The sequence below is a fragment of the Zonotrichia leucophrys genome, chromosome 2 (genome assembly GCF_028769735.1).
Source record: "Zonotrichia leucophrys gambelii isolate GWCS_2022_RI chromosome 2, RI_Zleu_2.0, whole genome shotgun sequence".
NCBI lineage: Eukaryota > Metazoa > Chordata > Aves > Passeriformes > Passerellidae > Zonotrichia > Zonotrichia leucophrys.
This window is the reverse complement of record NC_088171.1, coordinates 8097438-8123775: the sequence shown is the minus strand read 5'-3', so window position 1 is coordinate 8123775 and position 26338 is coordinate 8097438. Positions and strand designations below refer to the sequence as shown.

At 42.8% G+C, this 26338-nt stretch overlaps 1 protein-coding gene across 3 annotated transcripts in view; it reads right to left on the bottom strand.

Annotated features, from left to right (window-relative positions):
• Positions 1-26338, bottom strand: part of DPP6 (dipeptidyl peptidase like 6) — a 571605-nt gene that overhangs the window by 403069 nt on the left and 142198 nt on the right. Inside the window, exon 1 of one of the 3 annotated variants that reach the window (XM_064703884.1) lies at positions 20455-21097. The exons of the other annotated variants lie outside the window; for them this stretch is intronic. Coding sequence (XP_064559954.1) covers positions 20455-20655 — 201 coding nt within the window. The 5' untranslated portion in view covers positions 20656-21097. Of the gene's footprint in view, positions 1-20454; positions 21098-26338 lie in introns of those variants that run through there. 3 annotated transcript variants of the gene reach the window in all.

Genomic DNA, 26338 nt, shown 5'->3' with positions numbered 1-26338 from the left:
GCAATTAAGTTTACCTTCTCTAGTAAGTGCACCATTTTTTAATTCATTACATCCAGTTTAGACTGACATGATGAAATGCCATGCCAGGAATGTGTCCTCATGAATTCTGAGTCTTGCAGATGCAATCAACACATGGATACCCAGACTTTTGTTCTGGGAAGGGGTAGAAGACATATGAGCTGTCCATCTGCAGAGGAGATGAGAGGCTCCCACCAGTCTCAGGAAAGAAGAGAAATATACACTATTATTAGCAGAATGTTAAAGCAACAGGTCATCATTAGTCAGGAATTGTAGAACAAGATGACTAGGACAGCGACAGGGATGTGAAAGCTTCATGCACTAAAAATTCAAGTGAAAATCACAAGTTTAGTGTGAGATCTGAGGCAGCAGAGCAGATTGCTCTCACCCACAGTGACTAGTCCATCTCTGTGTCGTCACAGTGCCACTCACAGCTCAAGACTGCACTTGGAGAGGCACAAACAGGCTAAATGTTTGCTCCTTGTTCTTCAGGATCTCTAAAGGATGGATTACTCCTTGGGGCTCAGGTGCAAACAGACAAGCTGCAGCAAGCAGTAAAATCATCACTTGCCGGCTGATGTGCAATAACTTTCTTTGTGCACACTCTTAGCCCATAGGAATGTGAAGTAATTTGGCTTAGCTTAGCCTTTACAGGACTTACTGTCTGAGAGCTGCCACTTGTGACTAAACTTTGTGATTTCTGCTTTACCAGGTAGATGCAAGCTCATTGCAAACATCAGGTGTGCAAGCTGTCCTTGCTTGCAATAAATATGTCAGCACTTTTCCAGCAATGCAGTGAACTCCTGTTCTTTCCAACACAGGAGCTCAGGGCAATATTCAGTATTTCCTGGTGCTCTCAGAGCTACAAGCTCTTTACTGGTTTATTGTCCAAACTTGAAATCACAGCTCTAATCCAGCAGATTTTTGTGCCCAGGGAATCAGATGAACTGAACATAATCATGGAAAACAGTGAACAGATCTGCCCTATGTCTCCAAATAGTTTAGAATTACTCCTTTTAGCATAGGACATAGCACCAAATACTGCTCTATTTGATATTAAATCCATAATTTATTATCCTTGGATGCAAACTACTAAATATTTGCAGACCAAACCCCTGAAATTTAACTTTCTTTAGAGAAAGAATTTTCAACAGTCTCAGGAACCTCAGCCTTACTAGCCTTACTTCCAAATGCACCATACTTTAGGCTTGTTTTCCTCTTTGTGGCCAATTCTATGCAAATTTTGTTCCCAAAATACATTTGTGTCCTCAAAGCACACACATGAATAATTTCTTCATCATTCATTCATAAATCTGTTTCTTTTTGTTTTCTTCCTCAAATTTAGTCCTTTGAGCCTCTCAAGACAAGAAAAATTTCCATCTTCCAGGTACCTGAAATTTCTCCAGACTCAGAATTTGGAAGCAGATCTTCTGTAATATAAAGCAATAAAATAAAGCATCCTGTGGTGCTCTATTTCTCTCCTAGCAGGAGGACTCCTGCTTTCCATTAAGGTATAATGAATATTTCTTCCTGTTGACTCCTCCAGGAACTCTTCTAAAACCCTGAGGATGCTCTGTCTTATTAAAAGTAGGAAAAATTTCTAGATATGTTACATCAGCTGTGAAGCTCTGCCTAACCTCAGTGCAGATTCACACAGAGCAGAAAGATGAATGGGAGACAATATTTCAATTCTTCTTTCTCAGGAATAAAACCACTGAAACTACAAAAGAGATAAGCATCTTTTGAATAGCTTTGGTAGAGGAAAACTGGGTGAGATAACAACTAGAATTATACAACTAGAACAATTGTGTTTTTGTGGAAAGTTTTTCATTTCACTTAGTTGTTTTTGTCCCCCTGTTGACCTCCTGGAATTTTATTCTTATGTATCTCTGGCTAAAGATTTTGGAAATATGCTTGGGGGGGGGGAGGTACTGTAATTCTTTTCCATGTGAACTGATCCACTTTGCATGGATCAGCTTCAATGATTATGTAGGTCAGAGAATTCTCAACCATGGAGTTCTAACACACTCTTGGAAATAAACCCACGTACCTGGGTTTAAAACTGCTCCTAGGCCTGTTTAATAATCTATACAAGATGGCAGGACTTCTATAAGGCAGACCCATAAAATCCTGTGTATTTGTGATTAGGAAAGTTTCTGAAAGATGATTTCACCCATCTGGACAGATTGCTACAATTTCCTTATTCTGTTTTAATTTAGCCTAAATTAAATTGTCATTGCCAAAACTGTCCCTAAAGTCAGGGCAACCTTGTCAGTTTAATGTAAACTGAAATTAGAGAGTTTAGAAAGAAATCAGTTTATCTGGAGAACTGCTCAGCTAAGTTTACCTAATTAGCCCAGCACAAACCACATCCCCTCTAAACTATATCAATACCAACAGAAAGGTAAGTTCTACCAAAATAATTTATTGGTAATGCATATTACAGAAGATGTTCAGATGCATACAAAAGCAGAACAGATAGCGAGTGGAAAGGGATCAGAGCTGTTGATCTAATTTCCTAATGAGTCAGGTAGAAATTAGTAAAATACACCCTTTGCTATCAGAAAAGAGTTCAGCATTTCAAATTCCTTAAATATTTCCTGCATTCTGACAACTGTGACTCTAAAGAGAAAAGGAACCTCTTTCCCCACAACAGCTGATCCTTAAAGAGGATGTGAACAAAATTATTTTCAGTTACTCTATTAACTCAAAGGTCTGTGGTCACTCTCCTGCATTTAATCCACTAATGAACCTCTGGGGGCTCCATTTGCTGACATGCAATGCCACCTCTTGTTTTCCTGCTGGCTTTTGTAAGAGAAGATTTTTTTCTGTAGATTCAGCTGGGGTCTAAAAAAGGTTCAGTTTTAGGAAGAAGTCAGTTCATGAGAGAGGAATCTGAAGGGCTCATGCACTTGAAACTTGTTCTACCCACGAGACCAGTTACCCTAATAAAAGAAGTTACTTCTCCCTACAACTCTTGCTTTAACTCTGAGCACAGCACATTTTTGGGGTATGTATGGAACTGATACAGTGCAATACAACCTTAATTTAGCCTCACCCTCAAGCACTCAGGGATTTCTGATGCAAGCCCTGCTGAGGGAGTCGCTAGGGCCATGGTGACATGCATGACTGGAAAGCAGCAGCGTGCAGCAAATGAAGTGCTGAGCTGGAAAGGTGCAGGAGGAACAATTTCATGACTAAGCAAGACATGCTGAGGACACAGATGATTTCCCTATTTCTCATACAGCCACATTCTGTGATGCTGGGCAAAACACTGAAGCTGAATTTTGCTAAGTGAGCACTACAGAGTTACTTGCTTCACAAATGTTCACCTCTGGGACTTCTGGTACTATTTGAGAAATGCTGAGGGTCAGCACTGCCACTGAGGTCACAGATCTGTGTTTTAGACTCTCACAAAAATAGTCTTTACCTCTCAGTATTTAGGATAAATTAGGAATTGTTACTTAGCTCAGAGCAATAAACCCCTCCTCATGTTCAGCAGCTGTCCCATGAAAACAAATTCACTAGGTTTTGAGAAGCATTCAAAAATCATGGCAGTAAATGCTAGCAAAGAGTGCAAGAGAAAATTAAACAGTATCTGAAAAGAGTACAGACTAAGGCCCAAGGCCATACATTAAACAATGGGCAGGAAATCAAACATTGAAGAGGTTTTCATTAAAGGACTGTGAGCACAGGAAGAGGAGTCCTGTGCAAAAAAACCAAACACAACCACAGTGACATGAAATCATTTAATTAAAGATGCACAAAACACTCAAGGAAATTAGAGTAATAAATGCAAGAAAAAAAATAATGAAGAGATTCACTGGAGCAACAAAAAGTCCAGCATTGTTGATATTTTTTGAGTGGTCATTCCTCTGATGCATCTAAAGCAACACTGAAAACCCTCAATCAGCAAACCGAAAGTTTACAGCAGGGTGAGTAATCAGTGGATAAATTAGTTCTGACTAATGTGAATGATCAGCAGCTGAAAGCTTGCACTGCATCAGTGCAACAAAGAGCTTGTGGTACCCTCAGCTCTCCCACAAGAGCCTTCCATCCCTCTGGCATGACAGACCCTCATCCCTGGGGCAGGCACAGCCCTGGGGAGGCACTGATTTAGATTGACTGTGTGTTTGGTGACATGTGAAATTCCAGCTAAAATAACCATAAAAATCCTGAGTCTTCAACAGATATTAGCACTTTGAAGCAGTGTGAACTCTGCTGCTTGATCTTTGCTGTATTGAGAAGTAAAAAAAAAGAGTTTCAGTGCCACACAGTTTGGACATTTTGTTGGCTGAATAATTTCTAGCACAATGCCTTTTAGCCCAGGGCTTAGAAAAACCATCAAGAACAGAAAGCTCAAGTAAGATTATAGGATATAACAAGAACACTTCATCTTAACAGCAGTGTGGAAACAATATCAGATGGCTTTTATTGCATAACCAAAATCTTCTGAAAAATCTGCCCAGTACAACATAGGGATTTAAATGTTCCTGAAAAATTAAATGCCACACAGGAAGAGAAGGCAGCTCTCTAACTCCCAGCCATGTGCCACAGCCATGGGTCTGGCTGACTTACTGCTCACATGCAGCTGCCTTCCCTCTGCTGCTAGGATGAGATACCTGGAGATTACTTTTGCAATTTCCACCCCACCATCATCACTGCTCTCCTGAGCACCCAATCCACTCCTGTGCACTTGTGCAAAGCTGTTCCCTGCCTCCTTTTCCTCTAACCACACTGACAGAGCACCAGTGTCACTGCTTCCCCTCAGCACCCACTCCAGAAAGCTCCACTTCTGCTCTTCCCCTCCTGCACTGCTCAGAAAAGGAGAACTCCCTTCTCCTCTCTCAGTGCTGGAATAATTGGTAAGAAATTTGCTGCCTCAGAGCAATCCAGCTACATTAAACCTCTTCCCACGTGTCATCACTTGATTTGGAGAAGTGGCTTCATGAAACCAGTCTGGGCCGTGGGTCAAGTTCTCACAAGTGCGCAGGGCCACACGTACCAAAGGACACAGCTGCTCACAAGCCACTCCCTCACTGGCAACATTTAGAGCCCACTGTGAGCTTGAAAAATCAGCACTAGGGATACTGAGGGGAAGAAGCTAACAGGAATTTCCTGGCATTGCCTGTGGTATCCCTGCTTGAGTCATTTTTACACTCACCATCTGCTGAGGAGCACAGCCCCTCATCCAGGCACTCTCACCACCACCACCACACCAAACTATGCTCACTTTTCCTGTTTTCTTTCCACCTCTCCCATGTTTTCTGTGTTCAGAAAGGACAGGAGAGAGGAGACCCCTCCTGGCTCTGCAGCAGCAGCCAAGAGCTCAGTCTGGGAGATGGGGCTTGGAACAAGGCTGAGAATGAATCCCAGACATCACACCAGACAAATGCCACACAGTTAAGGGCAGTTTTGCTCCTCCAGGTAAGGCCTCTAAAACAATTTGTGTTTCATTACTCAAATATTCCAACACAAGTTAAACCCACTCTGGACCCATACAATGAGTGCAATGAAAGGCACCAGGTGTGTTCCTGCATGGAGTGAACTCTTGCTCTGCCTGTTTGTGAGAGGAAACAGAGAAACTTTATGAACTTGGGTGCTTACAGCTGGGAAATTCTGTCACAGGAGCAGCACTGCTCCTATGGCCTGGAGGTGATTTGTATTAAAAAAGGAAAATACTCAGTGAGGCCATTCAAACTCAGCTCAGTGTTCTTGATCATTTGAATGCACTGAGCTACTAAATTCTCCTAAAATCTACAACTCAGGTAGTCTGGAGATAATGTTCATACATTCTAGTGGTCCTATAACAGAAAACAAGCTGTCTGATATTCTGAGTTTCTCATCCATAGGCTTTTCTTTGCAAACTGTCTTTTTTATGGAGATAGGCAAAGTTACTATGAAGGACTCTGGGACTGTGTAGAAACACTAAAGCCAAGCAAAAAAAAGAACCTACAATTCTACAACTATAAAGGAAAAAGAACTGCACTGAATTAGATTTTACTCCACAGAATGTTTGCTGCATAAATGTCTATAGATGCTGCTGCCCTGCTAGTGACAGACCTCTTGACATCTTCCCTCTGGAAATGAAAAAGTGTTTGGCCCACAGGGGAGGGAGCTGGAAATGTTTAGAGAAATATCATAGACATCTGACACAAGTTGTTTGAAATGCAGCAATCAAGGGACTCTCAAATAAACCTGACTGAACTATCTTAAAATACCTTTAAAGGACAAATTCAGCCCTGTATAACCCATTTGACTGTGATTATTTTTTTAAACAAACACGGAGTCTAATAACCTTTACCTCATCTGGAGACTCTTTGAAAAGATGTTTAGCCTGCATAATCAAAACTGAGTTCCTGTAACCTAGCTGGAGGCAGAGACCTCTTCACTGGCTCATGTAAAATTTCAATATGTTTAGTTTAAAAAGTGGCCCTTATGTTTTCTCTGCTTCATAGTGCAAGTATACAATCCCATAAAAGTAGGATTTCTGAGATCTAGCCTAAAGCTAGATATAACTTTTATCTTTGCCCAGCCTTTCTAGAAGACTCTTTAAATACTTCAATGTTCAAGATCATGAAAATCTTGTTATTTCCTGCCTACAAAAATTTATGACCAGATCAGAGCCATCAATTCTTATTCCAACAATATCCTTCATTTAAAAAAACCTTTACTGTCTCCAGAGAAGGGCCCATTGACCTGAATAAATGAGAATCAGTGATTGTTGAAGCTGACCAAGAAAAATGCTGCAAATGCCTCAGTCTGACAATGAAAGTTTCTCATAGATAGATATCCTGAGGATGGACAGATTCTCCATTTCCACCATTATCAGCAGAAGGGAGAGCCCAAGTCATGGAAAATTCTAATCTCCTGCTTTGATAAGACCTATTAAGTATAAAAAGCCTCTTTGTCTTTTAGTCAGCACACAAATTTACATTTAGAAACTCTGAAGATTATGTCACTGTGATGTAACAAACATATTATGGTGCTGTATCTCTCTGGATTTCTCTGAGCTCCAGAGGAAGAAAAGAGAGGTAAGCACTAACTATGAGATATTTACTAAGTTTTCATCAGAAAGTTCAGCAATGTCAGCAGACAAACTCTCAATAACCCATTTGATTAAAAACCACCACCAGATTTCTGCACTGAATCAGAAATTCAGGGTATCTAAACTGAGGTTAAGAGGCTCAGTTTCCAAATTCCTGGTTGCCCATTTACCTCTTAACCAGCCTCTGCTTCACATTCATGAAAACAAATGGGATAGAAAAATAAAACAGTCACATTTTCTCACTTGTTTGGAAAGTCACAGCCAGCCCATCTGAAAGGAGGGAGAAAGAGAGAGGAAAAGCATTCCCTAATGCCCAACATGCATTTTACAACCAATCCATAAATCATCCTTCTTCTCTTTGTAGAAAGGCCCTGAGCAGAACAGAGCACTCCTGGAATGGTTCATTACTTACAAACATTTGATGAAAGTGGATTCAGCTTTTGGTTTATGATCCAACATGCTGGAGGAAGATGAGTTTTCTAGATGAGACACAGGCTGTACACACAAAGCAAACTGCTCCTCTCTGCTTTTCAGTGCTGTCCAAGGTGCTGGGTTAAAGAAAAACCCAGGAGTGGGCTGCTGCCAAAATGAGCCCCACAGTTATCACTTATCCGTGCTAGAGACATTGATCCTTGTACAATTCATCTTCACAGCATCGTGGCAAATAGGAAAAACATCTGTTACACAGATCCTTTATATTTTTTTTAAAGTTACTTTAAGTCTTGCAGTTTATGAGTCTTTCCCTCAATTATGAGCTATCTCAGCAATCTGCCTTTGAAGCAAGGCTCACCAAACCTTTCTCAAAGGGCCCTGGAGCCTGCTGATTGAGCTGTCTCACAGAAGCCTTGCTATTGGTACACCTTTGGAGTGCTTTTAATCATTTTATGAAGTTAGGAAATCCTCATCTATTAAACTGCAGCGAACCACAGAGAAATTTTATGGCTTGTCACCAATCGAGACCAGCTGAAAGGGAAGCAGAACGGTGCTTTCAAATTAAATTACAGTTTTTCAGCTTGGACTGGCACAATCTGTCTTCAGCAAAAGAGGGGCCCTGTGTGGAACTTTTAGAGCAAATTCAACCCTCTGATTCACACTGCTGCTCCCTGCATTTTGCACTGAGCTGCACAGTTACAAAGGTGACTCTGGCACTCTCAGGCATCCTTCCAGCCCAAGGGCCAGGTGCTATCTGCCATTTCCTATTTGGAAATACCTGTGCTATTTCCAAATTGAGAATCTCCTTTTTCCAGGAGAGCTCCAGTTTAGCACACATAGGGAGGGACAGTGATGGAACATGGTTATAATTTGAGGGATTTCACATGCAGATTTACTGAGTGCGATTAAACTGGTTTTAACCTTGCTCTTAACCTTCACCTTCTCTGCCCAGAACCATGAGGCACTTTGTGTAGCTCATCCAAAAATGAGAGAGCCACCACAGAGCTGTGCAGTTGCAATGAGCACCCCTGGGAGAAAGGAAATGTTCCCTCATGAACCAACAGAAGAAAAGAGAAAGGATTTCCTCTCTTTTGCCTCTCCTCTAAGATCAAGTTTGCCCATTGGAGAAGAACAATTTACTGAGGAACAAATAACTTGCTAATGACTGAATTGTAAAAATAGAACAAAACACCAACAAAAATAACCATTTTGGCCATGTTTATATGTGCTCTGAATTTACATCCTGTGAATGTGCTGTTACCTTCTTTGAACATTCATGGGAAGAAAATTCCAAACCCCCCTGGACTTAAATGGTCACAGACAGTGAAGATGCTCTTGTCCATGGGAAAGAAGATTTTTAAGATCCCTTCCAACCCACAATTCTGTGATTTCCATGATTCTCTTAGAGACCTCTCCAAACATCAAAAATACACTTCTATACAACCCTGTAATACAAACACAGTTAATCTAGTCTGAAAGTACACCAAAAAAAGAGAATATATTCTGGTATAAACTAAATTGTAAAGTGTTTTCTAGGTGACAAAATATACCTTGAATTTTTTATTCACATTTCAAACATATCATAAGGATATTTTTTTCCCTAAGACTGCAGGTGTAACACTACATAGCTAGTCCCAAGTTAAGTATTTATAAAATACTTTCTTAGAGACACTAATAAGGAGGAGAGAATGAGAACTATACAGCTTTTCTGTCATGTATTTTATAAAGATATCAAGTATTTGGTGAATTCTAAATAGAAAAAAAAAGTGGAAAAAGTTATCATAGAACCAAAATACAGCAGAAATGGCTTCCAATCTCTTCCTTCTGGAGGCACCAGAACACTTCATGAGAGGTTGAATAAGAGTAGAAGAGACATGTCAGGAAAAAACATCAGACAAAAATATCCAGTCTTCCAGATTACAAAGAGCCTGCCTTCCTGTCAAGAATGAGCTGCTAGATTAGGCTAAGTAGAAGGAAAAGGAAAATATGGAATATTCTGTCTCAGCCACAAAAAATATTTTGCCCCATAGGAAAAAACCAAAAAATTAGAAGAAAAATTCCTTCTCTTCCAGTATCAGAGCTGGCTTCCAGTGCTGTGCCTCATGGCTTTCCTCTTTCTTCTTTCTTTTCCTTGTCCTTGGTCTGTTTCTCATCCTCTTGTTTTTAATCTTGCTCCCAGAGTCTGCCTCATTCTTTCCCCCAGAGACAAATTAAACTGAGGACATTGATTGAAAATTCCCACCCAGGCTCTTAATGAGTGTATCATGGCTGTGTTTCCTTTTGGGCAAAGTAAAACTCAGAAAGGTTTTAGTCCACTAAAGCTGCCAGCACAGCCCAGACACCCCACACACACAGAAGGCAGAGAGTCTTTGAAAAAAGAAAAAAAGAAACCTTAGGGACAGCAACCACAAATTACTCCATTCTGCCCATCTTCCTTTCCATATTTGCTTCCCTTTTTTTCCTCAGTGGCCTTTCTCACCTCCCAAGTACGTGACTTTTAACCCAGACACCCTTTCCATCCATCCATCAAATCTTGACATCTATATTCATGCTTCCCCAAGACCAACCTTGTCACTTTACCACATTAGCCAGGTTTCCCTTTTTGACAACTCTTGGCATGTTTCCCCCCTACCAACCACTGCTCCCTTTTCCACTTTAGCAGCCAAAGCACAACAGTCTGATAACTGCTCACCCAGTATCATGTATCTCCTTATTATCTGCTACATTATCCTTATCTAATTGCATGCACTTTGGCTCAATCTGACATTTTCAAAACTACAGATGCTTATTAGCTTTTCTTAGTGAAAAGAAAAAATGTGCATTATAGTGATTATCAGTTCCTGGCACTGCCTGTGAAACATTGTAATGAGAGAGACCTTTAGCCCACCATAAACAAGCACAATCAGGGCCTGTTTTGGTTATTAGCAATGCTTCTACAAATGTTGCCACTGTCAGAATTAATGACAGCACTACTAATTATTAATAATCTCATGTTTCTGTCCATGGGTTCTTTTTAGCCCAAAGATTTAGGCCCAAAGCAAAAATTATTTAATTCTGCACCCTTCACAAGGAAGCCATGAACAAAGTGAAGGCATTGATTCTTTTTGGTGTCCAAGAGATGCAGGTCCTGCCTCACAAAGGTAAATAACTGGCTGAAGGTCATGTAGCAGGTCAGTGACAGACCCAGCAACTGCAAGACTTCCCTAAGAGTTATTCCAGTGCTCCACCACTGATCCATGTCCCCTATAACAGAAGGTACCTAAATATGCCCAGAAATCAGTGAGAATTGCCCACTCCTTGAAGAAGCCTGTGTCAATCTCACCATCCTCAAACAGAGAGAGTATAAACAAGGCAAGTACAATAGAAGGGGTTACTGTGATCCTAAACCTTGGCTATGTCAGTTTTAATTAATTACTCTTGTTTGCAATGACTCACTGTATGTGTTCTGACAAGTGTTTGTGCTGCAGTTCATAACAGAACAAAGGAGCTGCTTCAACAGCTCCCACTTTATCAGAGACACCATTGTGAAGCACTATAATACCTTCAATGTTTTCTCCATGTGTCTTCTCTTGTATCTGGCATTACACCAAAGAAATATTTAAAATGAAAAAGAAAAGGAAAAAAAATGAAAAAGAAGTTAATATAGAACAAGCAGAGGAACTGTATCAATACAGTGCAGAGATTCAATGTGCCTAGCAGGAAGAGTAGTAGAAGTGAAAATCTTTTGTTCACTATAAAGTATTTATGTGTCTATGGCAACATGGTTGTTGATTTCTACAGCTTCCCTGAGAACAAAGTAATAGAAGTTCAGTCTTTTAAATATTGCTTTTCTTTTCTAGCACCCAGATGAAATAGAAGTAGAAAAACAAATTCAAAACCAAATCATATTTAATACAGGTTATACAGAAACATGAGGAAAGATTAAGCAATAAATTACAAACAAAGATAGGATTCTGCAGTCACATGAAACATAATCCCACAAGCAATCTGTGCAAATCTCAGAGCTGTGTATGCAATAAACTTATCTTGGGACAATCAGTCTCTTATGCAAGAGGTCAAACTCTATTTAAAGCAGATCCCAACATCCCCTTTGCTCTGTGCTCAAGTCTGCCCATGCTTTCCCCTGAAACACAAGACAGCCCAACCTGTCCTGAGAGGAGGGCAGGGACCAGGCAGGAGCTGAACTTTGCAGTGCCAGAGGGAGCATCCCTGGGAAGTGGCTGGGCTGGAGCCATCTGGGTTTGCTGGGCACCATCCTTAGGTGCCAGGGCAGGGAAATAAGGCTGCCAGCAGCCCCCTGTTAGATAGGGAGGAAGAACTGACTCATGGCTTCCCAGCAGCGCAAAAAAACCACAGAATTCTCCATGAGGTAGAGCTGAGGGATGGGAGAGAGGAAGGGATGAGCTGTGCTTACTGCCCTGATGGTTTATAAGGTATTCAGAAGTTTTGGGAGCAAATTGGAAGAGCCCTCCATCCCAGAGCCACCTCCAGCACCACCCTACCAGCCAGCAGCAGCAGCTGCCACAGGATTCCTTTTCTGTGACCCTGCTACAAGCATAAGTGTCTGTTTTGCTGCTGTTAGCAGGTCATACTTTTTCTTTTGCCTAAAGCTAGCCTTATAAATAAAAGTCTTTTAAAATCCCCTTAGCCAGAGGCACTGCAGGACACTTGAATTCTTCTTTGCAGACACAAACTGTACAGACTGGGCTCAGCAAACCCATGCTCATACCCTTGAGAAGGGACAGCAGCCAGAACCAAGCCTCCTGCTGCTGGACTGCTCCCTCTGGCCCTGCCAGAACAGGAGGAAAGCAGCAGGCACAAGGACCCTGTGCAAACCTCCTGCAGGCTCTGCTCACCAAGTGCCTTCAGATCTTCAGGGCTTGGAGACTGCACAACATCTGTAATTCCGAAGTCTGCATGGGTTTCATTTCTTCTCTGACCAAAATGCCTCAGCTACATTCTTTCATAGGGAGTTGGAGCTTATTTTAATGGAGAATAAGGAACACAAGCATGCTTTTGTCATAAACACTTTAAAATCAATGACTGTGGTATAACTGGAGCTGAGGTTACCAAGCATTTCCCACTGCTGCATTTCCATTTCATGTAGCTCTGTATATCCAAAAGAAAAAGCCTGGGGAGAAATTTGCATTTGCTTTTGAGTTCTGCCTAGACTGAAATCTGCTTGAAATGCTGAAGCAGATGCTATTGACAAATACTGAAAAGAAATATAAAAAGCCCCAAACCACCCCCTCCCTGAAATACTATAATGAAAGCATTAAGATACTCCTGTCCTTCCTTTTGGATGCTTTAAATCTCCTTTTGCTCAAAGCAAACTCCAAAGCCTTGAGAAGGCTGGAAAACTGTCAGAAATGAGTGCTAGATACAACAAAGACTTAAATGTGCCAGACTTCACAATTAGCTTTACACCTGTAAGAATATCCATGGTGATAACTGGAACAATTTTTAGTTTTAAAGCCCCTGGGGCCCAAAACCAGAAACTGCAATAGCTCACAAGGCTGAGCCACAGCAGACCATTGCTGCCATAGAGCTGACATGCTGACATGAACTGTCCATGTGCCACTTCAGCCCCAAATTTTCCATCTGCAAAGTGAATATTATTATTATTATTATTATTATTATTATTATTATTATTATTATTATTATTATTATTATTATTATTATTAATTGATGATTATGATGATGATTGCAGTTTTAAAAGGCACAGAGACTGCAGCTCCTGGAAGAATCTATGTAATAGCTAAGCTCTACTAATAAGCACCTTGTTTAGAGTAAAAAAATTTACATCTTGTAAGTGATAAAAAATTTAAAAACATTCCATTTTCCTCAGTAGAGAGTCACGAAATTGATCTTTTCTAATTACCTCACACACTTCAGTACCTCTGTGTAAACTTAAATGTTTTCAGAGTGAATGAGGACCAGACCCCTCTCTATCTCACTCCCTGACTCCATATTGCAAGTTCCCTCAGGCTTAAAAGCTGTATTAATCTTTTCTGGAATCTTTGGGAAGACTTTCAAGCACTATTTTGACAAAATAAACTATGAAATATCTCTAAATTAAAGTGCTTGAAAAATAAGATGCAATTAAAGCTCTGGTTGCATGTGGAAAATTTATGTTCCCAAACACTCTACAGGTGGAAATTGGTGAAGGACTTCTCTTTCCAGCACAGAGAAACCACTGCTCATTCCCCTTCAGAACACTTTCCTGGATTTATCCCACCACACTCTCCATCTATTCTCTCCTGCACTGCTCTGTGCTGCAAAGCATCCATGAACCCAATGCCCATTCCCACTCTCTTTTATAGTTAGACAGTGGCAGTAAAGATTATGGCACAGCGATCTATTCCTATAGATGAATGAACACACTCAAAATATGCTTTAACTCAGTTAACTCACCCACACTGAATCTTACCACTACCAAACACCCACAATTTAATGGATACACATATTTCAAAGGGTTATTTATCAGTAGAAAAAACTAATCCAAAATGAGTATTTGTGCATCTAAATAGGAAATATATTTCAGTATCTATTTTTGTGTTTGACCACAAATGTTTTGAAATGCCAAACCTAAATTTTCTGCATGTACTTTTGAAAAAACACACTGTATCACAACCAATGGGTGAAAATCAGTGAGTGAAAGAGGCTTTTGGAAAAAAAAAAAAGGCTTTGCTTTCCTTTGGGAAAACAGAGAAAAACATTCCCTTAGAAGGAAGGTTTATTTCTTCCCTCCTTCCTCCACGTACTTAAAATTATTGCTGAACCATTTCTTATGAGCTTTGAAAACAAATATTTCCACCAGAAGGTGAAAAAGAGAGTTACAAAACTGCCACCAGTTCCAGCAGACCCAGAGAAGGCAGAAAGGAGTTGAAGAACCCCCACGTGTTGGTGTGAGTGTGTAAACAAGGGGGTGGTGGATGTTTCCCTGCAAAATCCAGGAAAAGCCAAGTGCTCCATAGGAGCAGTGTGATCACCACACGCTGCCACCCCTTGGTCATGGGATGAAAATGCTCACACCTCGCAGCAACGTGCTGGGAATCAGGGAAAAATCCCTCAAAAATCAACCTGCAGTTAATGAACTGTAATGGGAGGCTTTGCTGCACCAGGACAAGCATAAATATATTAGCCCAAAATAAAGTAAAGCTTTTTATTTTACGGGACAAAATTTTCTGACTCTCAAAGAGCATTTTCCAAGCTGGGGTACCCATCCTAAGGACTCCCTTCAGTCTGGCCTTTGCTGAAACAAAAATACATAAATAGGTGGAGAACAGCATGTACTCACAGATTTATATATTTTTTTTCCCACCTCCTATGTCTTTAAAACCTCTTGGAAACCAACTTGAGCTGCTCCAGCCCTGGGCTTAGTCTCTGCTTTCCTCACTCGAGCTCCCAGCTCAGAAAGAGAAACAACATGAGCCGAGTACGCCACGTGAAGCACCCCAACCTATGGCACAGTTCACTACTATTAGAGAAATGATTCAGCCTCTTCACACAGTTATTTCTGAATACTTAAAAATACATTTGCTCTGGTAGATTTTTTAGTGTGTGCATCATCATCACGGCTGGGGAAGACTGCAGAAATAGAGGCGGATTTTAAACTGGCAGCAAATATCATAAGTTTGTTTAATTATAGATATAGCCATAAAGTGAAGTGTAAAAAGTGTATCACTTGCAGATCAGTGTCCAATATTTAGAAATCACAAAATATATTATGAGCTTCTGTGCAAATACAACGTATGATTTTAGTAAGGTTTGTAGCTATTCCTTTTGAAGGAAGTAAGCTGCAATTTTTATTCCTTTCAAAAGGTGAGCTTACAGAATGTCAGCAGGGCCTAACTATTTCCATGGAAATATCCATTCCCATTCTCTGCGTCTTAATGGATGGAGGATAACTGAGTTCAGCTCCAAGAACTCACCAAGAAGATTCCAGGAGAATCTTACAGACTTAAGAACAGGAGATTCTTACAGACTAAACAGTTGGTTTTGCCCATGCACACAGCACTACAGATCTATAGATAGACTTCTGATACAATTCAAGTTGTTATAGCTTACAAGTCAGGGTTTCTGCAGTCCCACAAACTCTTCCATAAAATCAGTCCCTTCATCTCTTTAGGAGAAAAACAGCCCAATTTTGAAATGCCTGTTGCCTGAATCTCAGGCCTCAATATCTCTGAAGGTTCTGTCCCTGACACACATTTCTAGGAGGTAATATCTCCTCCTGTTAGACAAATAACTAACTAAAAATTAACACTTTCAATTAAATGTAACAGCAAGTCTGATGTACCAAATTACATTTTTTCTTTTATTTTTTTTTTTTACACCGATGGCTTTGATTCTCACTTTCTCAGACTCATTATGTTAACAAAGGATATTTGAATTACTAAATCCTTAATTTATCCAACCACAAAACACAGTTTTACTGAGGGATCTCAAAATGATCTGTGTTTATATCTGAATGAAAACCTTCTCAAAAGGTAAATAAGTCTGAATAATCAATTGCAGAACTAATAAAGTATAATATATGGCCAAATGTAATTTTAAACAAATGAAAAAAGAAAGAAATATTCAGAATTCAGTTTTTGAAAGAATATTGAGAGTAATTAAAGCTTTTGTTCTTTGGGACTGGCTTTTTTTTAATATGATTAAGTCTCCAGTTAAAGCCTATAAGAGTTTTGGCTAAGTAATGAACCTGTAAGAATGCAGCATGTGGCTTTTCATACAAAAAAAATATTACAATATTTCACTGGAGGATTCAATATTTTTAACAGATAACTTAACAATTCACTTTAAAAAGTATTTCTGTGAGTGACTTATAAAATGGATCAATATTCCACGTTATATGGAAGTGTTGAATTTTTTATGCACCTGATTAATGCATTGTTATCATCCCAGTAATTAAAAGGAGCGGCATTACACACAATCAGCATGATACATCTTACTCAGCACCTCCTGGCAGTTGCCTGCAAAAATTAAACTCATTAATCACTGTGATGCCAAGAAAGAAGCCTGGAAAAGATGAAGAAGCTCTATTTTATGGGAAAACAGTTCTTAAGTCAACATGTAGGAGAAAATCCCTTCCACTCTACAATATGCAAAGCATTTCTCTCATCAGTCTAAAAGGCAAACCAATCAAAATTACCATTTCAAAGGTAACCTCATCAATCTAAAAAAGAGAATTATGCTAACAAAATTGTATAACCTGCTATACCACCACATTAAACTGAATGAAGAGTTCTCAGAGATGTTTCCTCATCTAAATAAATGTAGTAAAAAGCTAATTTTATAACGAGGTAAATATGTATTCTGAATTTTGTTTAAAGCTGTTGTAATAACTTTAATATCAATGATGCCACAGAGCCAACTAGAAAGTGTTTTTCAGAGGTCATTTATACAGAACCTAGTTTCTTTATTAGTCTTCTTGTAAATAACATTAATGTCTCATCAGATGAACAATTAATATGAACATTTTGCAAGACTTAATCCAGATTTTGTACAGTAGTTAGATCTACTATATATATATGTTTTTTCATATACCTGCCACAAGTTGAATCATAGTAAAAACTTTAAAATTCTAAAAATCATAATAAAAATTTAAAATTCAAATGAATGCTGTGACCTCTACTTTGCTGTATTTTTATGTTACTAAAACAATATTCTCAAGTGTGCCTTAATGGTGCCTGTAGGTCAGCAGTTGTCATATAAAATCATTATTGGTTTTGATTTTAATTTTCTTAGGTAATTACTACCTCCTTTTAACTCTTTACAGATTTCAAGCAGTATTTTTCCATCAGTAGTACTTCCAGTGGACAGAATGCTTACTTATAATACTGTGACCTTCAAAGGCAACATCCTGTCTTTCCCTCTGTTTTGTTCTGCATTGAGCTCTGTGCTGGTGCTTAAAAATACAGCACACATATTTCAGTAGGAAAAGTCATCATCAGTAACCCATAAAATTGACTCAGTTCTCTCCCTTTTATTAATCACATGACAAAGTTAGGAACAGAACAGTCTCATTCTCAGGTTTGTTTTGATAGTTCCAAGCGTGGGAAGGGAGAAAATCCTTTGTTTCTATATGTTTAAGTTCTAGATTCTCCTAATACATTGATGCCAAAAGATGAAAGAAAAGATGAAAGACAATGTGAATGCCCCAGTTGTGCAAGACAGAAAACAGAAGTCTGATCTTAGGAAAGATTTTCCAGTGCTGTCTCCCTAAGCCCTTCCCCATGATGAGCAATAGCACGTACTCCTGGCACCCTGCACAATCAGACCACTCTCCTTGGACCTGTCCCATGCTCTTTGCCTCACTTTCCCCCTTCCCTCAAGGCTCTCATGCCCAGGGCTGCATTTGCTCATCCTGAGCGAGCCTGACTGCTGCCACAGACAAGGGCGAGATGTCACTGTCAGCTCGCCCCAGCACCGTCCTGGGAGTGTTTGGAGAGCATACAGCTCCTCCTGATCCTGGACAGCTCCTTCTAACCCGGGACAGGAGGGGTTTGGTATTCCGGACAGCTCCTTCTAACCCAGGACAGAAGGGCTTCCATCTCGGACAGCCCCTTCCGATCCAGACGAGAGGGGTTGGGCACCCTGGACAGATCCTCCTGACCTGGGACAGGAGGGGTTCAGAACCTTGGACAGCTCCTTCTGACCCGGGACAGGAGGGGATAGGCACTGCAGACAGCTTCTCCTGACCCAGGACAGAGGGGTTCGGAACCTCGGACAGCTCCTTCTAAACCGGGACAAGAGGGTTCGGTATTTCGGACAGCTCCTTCTGACACAGAAGGAGTCAGGGGTTCGGCACGCCGGACAGCCGCCCCAGTCCCACCCCGCTCCGGTTCAGCACCGCGGACACGTCCATCCTCCCGCCCCCTCCTGCCGGCGCCCGGCCCCGCAGGCCGGACTCCGCTCCCTGAAACACGCGATTTAAAGACATTTCCACTGGTTTGTCACGACTTCATCCTCCCGACCTCAACGACTCTCTGTCAGAGACCACCAGCTCAGGTTTCCCAGTCTCTGCTGAAGAGCACCCCTGTGAAATGCCGAGCCACTTTCTAGGACAGATTGCCCCTTTTAGAAACAATCACATTAAGTGTCCACGTGCGTTAAAGTGTCACCCCAAATCCCTGCTTCTGGGCACACTTTTTTGCATTTTGTTGCAGAAGACACCAGGGAAGCACAGACAGCAGTGTCCCTCAACCGTGCCCAGCAGTCACTGGGCACCCACTGAGGGGATGGGGGAAGAAAAGAAAGGGGAAAAAAAAAAGAAAGAGAGAAAAACTTTCCTTACAGAAGTTAAAGGATATTATTATTATTACTCTGGAGCCTGTCAGCAGAAATCCCTCGCACATGATAAACTGCAGGCTTTCCTCTGCTTCCGCACTCAGCGCTTCTGGTGACCAGAGAAGCGGCTCCAGACATCTGCTGTCTGCAAGTCCAGGAAAGTGGAATTAAAACAATGAGGAAAATGTGCCTGAGCCCAGCCCTGGAGGTGGCACTCCGCTGGCTCGCAGCGACACCTAGAGCCCAGTACACGGCCGGGAAGGGCCCCGTGTCCCCAGCCACACCGGGAGAGAGTCACCAGCCGGTACGGGCACCCGGCGAAGGGCCCGGTGTCCTCCTGCACCTGGCCAGGGCCAAGGGGCAGCAGTGCCAAGATCGTGAGGGAGTCACAGGGAAGAGTCAATTCAGGTCCCTGTCACTGCTGTCCCTCGGGCTGTCAGCATTCAGTCACCTCGGGGAGAGGTTTAGGTCGATTGGCCCCATCACTGACATAAGTGCACTTGCTCCATGGACCACAAAAGTCTTTACAAAAGGACGGGAGAATTGACAGGGATTTAAAAGATAAAGCGAGGGCATTTCCCTGCATACACAACTCTCTCCTCTGAGTGAAGCAGCCCTGCTGTTGTGGCTTGAAGCTGTGCCTTGCTTGGGAAGGCTCCCAGAGCCAAAGCTAAATCCTGCTGCAAAACTAACGCGTCCCACTCGGGCAAGAAGTATTTTTAACAGACACAAGCATTATTCCCAGCTGCAGCCATTTGCTTCCCCTTGTGTGTGCTTCCACAGAGGCAAAACACACTCAAATCCCTCTGCAAACCTAACACCAGCCTGCCATGCGGAGCCACACGTTTTCATCTATCACTGGCCCTTGTTCTCTGAGTTTCCCCCTCCTCGCCACCCCAAAAGAACCAGCAGCAATCGACCCGGACTAGTTTAACTCCATCGGACACAGCAGCAGCCAGCGGCCTGGATTAGTCACTCGTTACTAAGGCGATATGCAGATGCACCCTTTGAAAGAGAGAAAGGTGCGCGGCCGAAGTTTTCGGCTTCCCCGCGGGAGCCCGCCCGGGGGCAGCGGGGAGGGGGCACAGAGAGACCCCGAAACGGCTGCTCAGGGGTTAAAAACTTTCCCTGCTGCCAGCTTAGGAGGAGGCTGACAGGAAGGCGATGAGGGAGGCACAAGGTAAAGACTTCTGCCCCGGGAGAGTGTTAAAGGATAAAGCACGGAATAAAAATTTAAAAAAAAAATTAAAAAGGAAAAAGAGAATGGGGAGCTTTGTCGCGCAGCTTGGGGGCAGAAGGACAGAGCTGGCACCTGGCGTTTCCCAAGGTGCTGACCCCGCGCCCCCAGCCCCGTTCCCGGGAGCGCAGAGCCGCGCAGGGAGCTCGGTACCGGGAGAGCTGCGGGGCCAGCGCGGGGCGGGTGGGTCCCGGCTCCGCTCGGCTCCCGGCGGGCTCCGTCCCGCACCATCCCCGGCACTCCAGGGCAAGAGGAGCAGAGCAAAAGACCCGCCTGGAAAGACGAGCGGACAAAACCGCAAGAAATCGCTGCCAGCTTAGAGGGGCACACAGCCATCCCGCAGGACAGGGGGCGGGGAGGGGGGGGCACCCAAAACCCAACCCAAAACCCAACCCAGCCCCACGCGAAGCACAGCGGCGCTTACATCCTCCTCCTCGCAGTCACTTCGCGACTGGTACTGGAAGCGGGGCCGGCCGCCTTCCTGTTGCAATGGACGCGGGGTCTTGCCGGCAGCGCCGTCCTCCTCGCTGCTCTGGGCGCCCAGGAGGTGACTCGCTTCGGGGGGAACGGGGAACGAGCGGGAGGTGTTGATCTTCCCGCTGAACCGCTGGTACAGCGAAGCCATGAAGTCAATCCGCGGGAAGCGAGGGAGAGGGAGGGCAAGAGAGCCGCTTCTTTTTTTTTTTCTTCCCCTCCTCTCTTCTTTTTTGGCTACAGCATGCTACACATGAGGGTGAGGATCAGTCCCACATCAGTGGGAGGGAGAGAGAGGGATGCTGCTCCCCGGTCCTCTGCACCGGCACCCGGAGAGAAGCCGGGGGGTTCAAGAGAGCAGAGACGGGGGAGTGATGAGAGGAAGAAGAGAGAAGATAGATAAATAAATAATAAAACGCAATCGAGCCGTAACACCACAGGCCCCGGGAACGCTGCACCATCCAGTGTTGGGAAGGAAAAAAAAATAGAAGAGAAAAAAAAAATAACCAAAACACTCCACGAAGACGTACCCCCGATAATGGCGCCTGAGTGGATCAGCATTAAATGTGCTTTGGGGGTGTGCGTGTGTGTTTGCAAAAGCAGGGAGGAAAAAAAAAAAAAAGGAAGGGGGGCTGGCTCAATCGCTGGCTGTCAGCGGCTCCCCAGGCAGAGGTGGCGGAGCAGTCGCCTCCGAGGTCGCATACCAACAGTGTGCACAAGCGAGAGGCAGAGTGACAGAGTGTGTGAGACGGAGTGGAAGAGGCTGGGAAGCCTCATTCAAAGCACGTTGCTCTCCCAGGGAAGGAGGGCTCTTCTACGATCATCTCCTTTTCGGTACCTTCTGGGGATTTTTTTCCTGCCTATTTTTTTTTTTCCCGGGGAAACAACTCAAAAAAGGAAAGAAAAAAAAAAAAAAAAGGCAACAGACACCTGATCGCCAGCCGAGAGAGAGGAAAAAAGAGGTGGGGAGGGGGAAGGCGAGGCTGGGAGGCGGGACCGGCGGCTGGAGGGGCTCTGGGAGGCCGCTGGGCGCGGAGAGGCTCGGCCCCAGCAAGGGGCGAGGGGAGGGAGGGCGAAGCCTCCCCCCAGCCCTGCCCTGCCCCAGCGGGCACGGCTCAGCCCGGCCAGCGGGCACTGCCCGGTGCCCGTCCCTCCGCCCGTCCTGCTGCCCCCCACGGCCGCGGAGAGGAGAGAGAACAGGGGAGGGATGCGGCTTTTTTGGAGGTGGTCGTTGTCGTCGCTTTTTAAAATAATCCGGTAAATCGCGTCTCTTACTATTTTTGTATTAATTCATTTTTGCTGCATTAAAACGTGCTTCAGCGCCCCTCAGTGGAAATCCGCCCAAAGCTGCTCCCGGCGGCTCCGGCCGGGGATAAACAACCGCGATCCCGGCGGTGGGGATGGAGCGGGGCTGGGCCGGGGTCGGGACCGGGGGCGGAGCTGGGGTCGGGGTCAGGTTTGGGGTCAGGGTCGGGGTCAGATCCGGGACCGGGACACGCCGGGAGCCCCCGGCACGGCCTTTGCTCGGGGCCCCCCGGCCCTGGAGCCGCGGCCGCCGCTCCGAGCGGGGACACCGGGCACGGCCCCGGCGGGGACACCGGAGCTGCCGGCGGGGACACCGCGCACGGCCGGGGCAGCACCGCGGAGCTATAGTGAGGTCCTGCCCAGCGCGGCTGCTCCGGACAGAGGGTGACAGTTCCTGTTGCTCCAGCATCAGGCACAGGGGTTTCCATAGCAACAGATGCTTAGGTTAAAAGGAAAGTGGCAGAGTTGGTGTCCCCTCTTCTGCTCTCCGAAATCCTTCCCTTTGACCTCTAAATTTACCAGAGATATAGAGATCACAACGCTCAAAGTATAAACTGGGGTTTGCTCATTCCCATTGAGAAACTTTCTGCTTTAGAGCACACAAACATCATTATAATTTAACTATTTTGGATTTTATGGGCTAAAATTCTGTTTCTAAACTGTTCTTGTTTGCCGTTTTATTTGTTAAGATAATACCATCTTTAATATATGTAATTTCATCAGTCTTAAAAAACCCACTTCAGTAGATCATGTATACAATATTCTAGAGCACAAAAACTCCCCCTCCATGATTTCAGTAACTGCCTGATCAAAAATCACTTTGTGTCTGAATAGTTTCATCCACTCCTTTTTATTTGTGCCTTCAAAGTCAGGCATGAAATGTCTTAACATTTAGATGAAAAGGGAACCTTATCTCATCAGGAGAGAAAACAAAAACAAACGCTCTATCTCCTCCCTGATGGAACTTCAAAGAAGGAATCATTTTGATCTTCACAACTGAGATGCTGACATTCAATTAAAAAACAAGATGAGCACACAATGCTCTGAAGCAAAGGTCTGGTTTCTAAGTCATATAGACATCCATCATAACAGAGGTAACTTTCCAGGAGCCACTTGGACCCCTTTTAAATTCTGTTTCAGGCACAAATTGATTACCAAAAATCTGGACACATAGTTCAGGTAAATCCCACCTCAAACTGCATTAATGATATTTGGAATAGTCATGGCCATATGATATTTGTAATTGGTGACAAATAGCACTGAAAACAAAAAGGAACAAGAGAATAAAATTAAAAGAAATAATGCATTTTTAACTTCTAAGGAAAAACTAGGACACAGAGGAATAATCAAAGAAAGCCACAAAAAGACAAGACAAAACCACAAGGCAGGAAAAAAACAACAAAGATTAAATGTCTGAATTAAAAAGTTTCAAAGAAAATACAGAAAAAAGAAAACATTCAGCATCACAGCTAGTTCAAAACCAAAAGATCCTCTAAGGACCAATTCAGATCTAAATACATTGTGGTTTTAATTCTTAAGAACCAAGATCTCACATAATTGGGTTTGCTTAGTCATGCACACATATATTGGACATGTATGTGTGTACACAATTCCTGGAAAAATTACATTAGGGGAGCACAGAATTGCAATGTCAGATACTTGAAAAGCTCAGTAAAAAAAAACAAACAGCCAAATGGTTCTCATCCACCAAGAGATCCTGATCATGTAGCTTTGGGCTGTGATTCATTCACCCAAAAATAAATAATTACAGCTATTTAAAGGCACTTCTGATTCGAGCTCTCCCCTCCATGACAAACCAGGGACAGCAGAAACAATTTAATGCTGTGTTCTGGGTATCATGTTGGGTGAAGGATGTTTGCACCAGTTGGGAACTGCAAGACACATTTCTGTCACCCTGTTTCAGCCAGGGTGACCTTGTGTGGAAGGGCTTTGCAGGCAGCTGGAGGCAGAAATATCTTAAATAACCCCCTGCAACAAGATGCACCAGGATCAGTCTGTCAATGCCATTGCTGAAAGCAGGAAGATTTTTCTGAGTCATAGGGACCCAGATGATTGCATTAGGGACTCTGGAGAGCACTCCAGCCTGCCAGGGCACAAGTCAGCTCAGGATGTCCCTGCAAATGTGTTATGGTAGCCCTGGCTGCCTGCTAGGGAGGGAGCCCAGGGCTCCTGAGGCTCTGCTGAGGGCTGGAAGCGCCTCTCCCCTCTGTCACAGATATCTTTTGTGAAAAATCCTTTCTTTAAGGTTTTTTCTTCCTGAGAAGCTGAAAGGCCTCAGGAACAAAATGTAAAACTTGGTTATCTGCTGCTGTGGAATGCAACAGGTGCATCTATGATTGGTCTGATGTGGTTGTTTCTCAGTAATGGCCAATCACAGTCAGCTGGCTCGGACTCTCTGTCCAAGACACAAGCCTTTGTTATCATTCCTTGCTATTCTATTCTTAGCTAGCCTTCTGATGAAACCTTTTCTTCTATTCTTTTAGTATAGTTTTAATGTAATATATATCATGAAACAGTAAATCAAGCCTTCTGAAACATGGAGTCAGATCCTCATCTCTTCCCCAGTCCAGGAACCCTGGTGAACACCCTCACTCCCCTCCACCTGCAAGCCCTGGGTAATGTGCTGCTCATCTGTGCATGACTGGGAGCCCAGAGTCCTCTACAATGTCCTGGTTCTGTGACCAGAAAGTGGCACACAAAGTGCACACTGACAGGGCACGGAAAACATGGAGCCAAAGCCAAGAACCACAGGAAACATGGAGACGTGGCACCAAAATGGCACTAAACAAACACCACTTCAGGAACTGGGCTTGCATTGCAGCAAAAAACCTTCCCAGCCAATGGCAAGATTTGAGAAGTGAGCAATTTGTGTTATGAAACATGTGTAAAGAGGCAAAATATTTCAAAAATATGAACATAAGGTTCTTGTCTTTAAACACACATCCTACATGTAAGGAAAATCCTTTCCCTAAACCCTGCAATGAGATCCCAAGATAAAAATCAAGGCATTTCAAAATAAACAGTGTCCTCAAGCATCTTTTTGTCATATATTTAATTCAGTATCCAAAGTTTTGAAGGGAGGTTTGATTCCTAACTAGTGATATTTCCATCAAAATAAAGTGTTAGTTAAGACATTTTCCCTGCAGCACCAAAGTATGTTTTACCGACATTTTTGAAGCATTCAGAAAAAAAAATGACACTTATTTCTCCCCATGCTGTACAAATAAACAGTGTCCCCATATTTCAGCACTATTAATGTAACACAATCAAAAGCAGGTCAAAACCAAGCCCTACTGCCTTTAAAACTTTACATTAAATATTTGGTTTCAGACAAATCAGCTCAGAATAACACTGGCAAAGAAACAATCCTGCAATATTACCCCTGGACATTTTTTATTTAGATATAACTTCTATCTGTCAGGGAATTCATGCATTGTTATTCATGTTCCATTCTTCTTTCTGACAAAGCAATTTATGAGCTTGCCATCTAAATAATATAGAGTTTGTTGCAGACAGAGCTAAACATGTTTCTAGTTTTCAAGTGGTGATAGCTATTAAGCAGCTGATTAGTGCATTTTTTAACAAAAGATTTTTTTCAGTAGTTCAAGTACACTTTTTATTATTTGAACTATTATAGTTTCATTTTCCAATGAGCTTGTAAAGGAAGTTTAGAATTTTCTGGTTATTTTTGTAACATCACTCCCAAAAAGTCCAAGTTAATATTTTCTCTTTAAATGACTGTATTTATTAATATAAAACACCAAAGATTTTTATAATAGCAACTGTCTAGGCAATAGAGAGACTAAGATACAATAATTTAACTCCTACTATAATGGTCAGCCAAGATAAAACCATCCAGCTCATGAATCTCTAATGGCCCCAGGCTTTTGCCTCCCATACACCTGCTGCCTGGTTGGTGTCAACTGGAAACCCAACCAGAGCAGAACAGGAATTCCCTTTCCTGTGTCAGTCCCTGAGGATACACTTGATCATTTTTGATTCATTTTGATCTAATGGGTGTGCTGGGGGGAGCACTGCACTGTGGCAAGATGTGACAGTAGGGCTGCAGAGGGGCAGTGTAAATTGTGGAATTAGTATGCTCAGCGTTCACTTTCTTTGCTCATTATTTGTGCCAACAGCATCTCAGAGCAAGTGATGTAGAAATGCAGCATTGGACAGTGAGTGAGGACATAGAGATGAATATTTCTCTCTGGAATCACACACTATTCAGAAAAATAATCTTGCAGATCTTATAATTATTAAAAAAAATAAAACCAATTGAATTCCCTAAATGAACAAGGAAGCTCTCCAAGCTGGACTAAGAGAAACATTGGTAAAATTTGTTTCTGAGCACCACAAGAATAATTCAGTCTTCCAGAAGTGGTGGAATGAAGGCTTTTGTGGGGAATAGAAAACACTGATACTCAACTACTGGGAATAATAGACAATGGTGGCTTCACAGGATACAAGATTTTGGGGAAAAAAGAAAGTAGGCTGGAAGAAAAGGC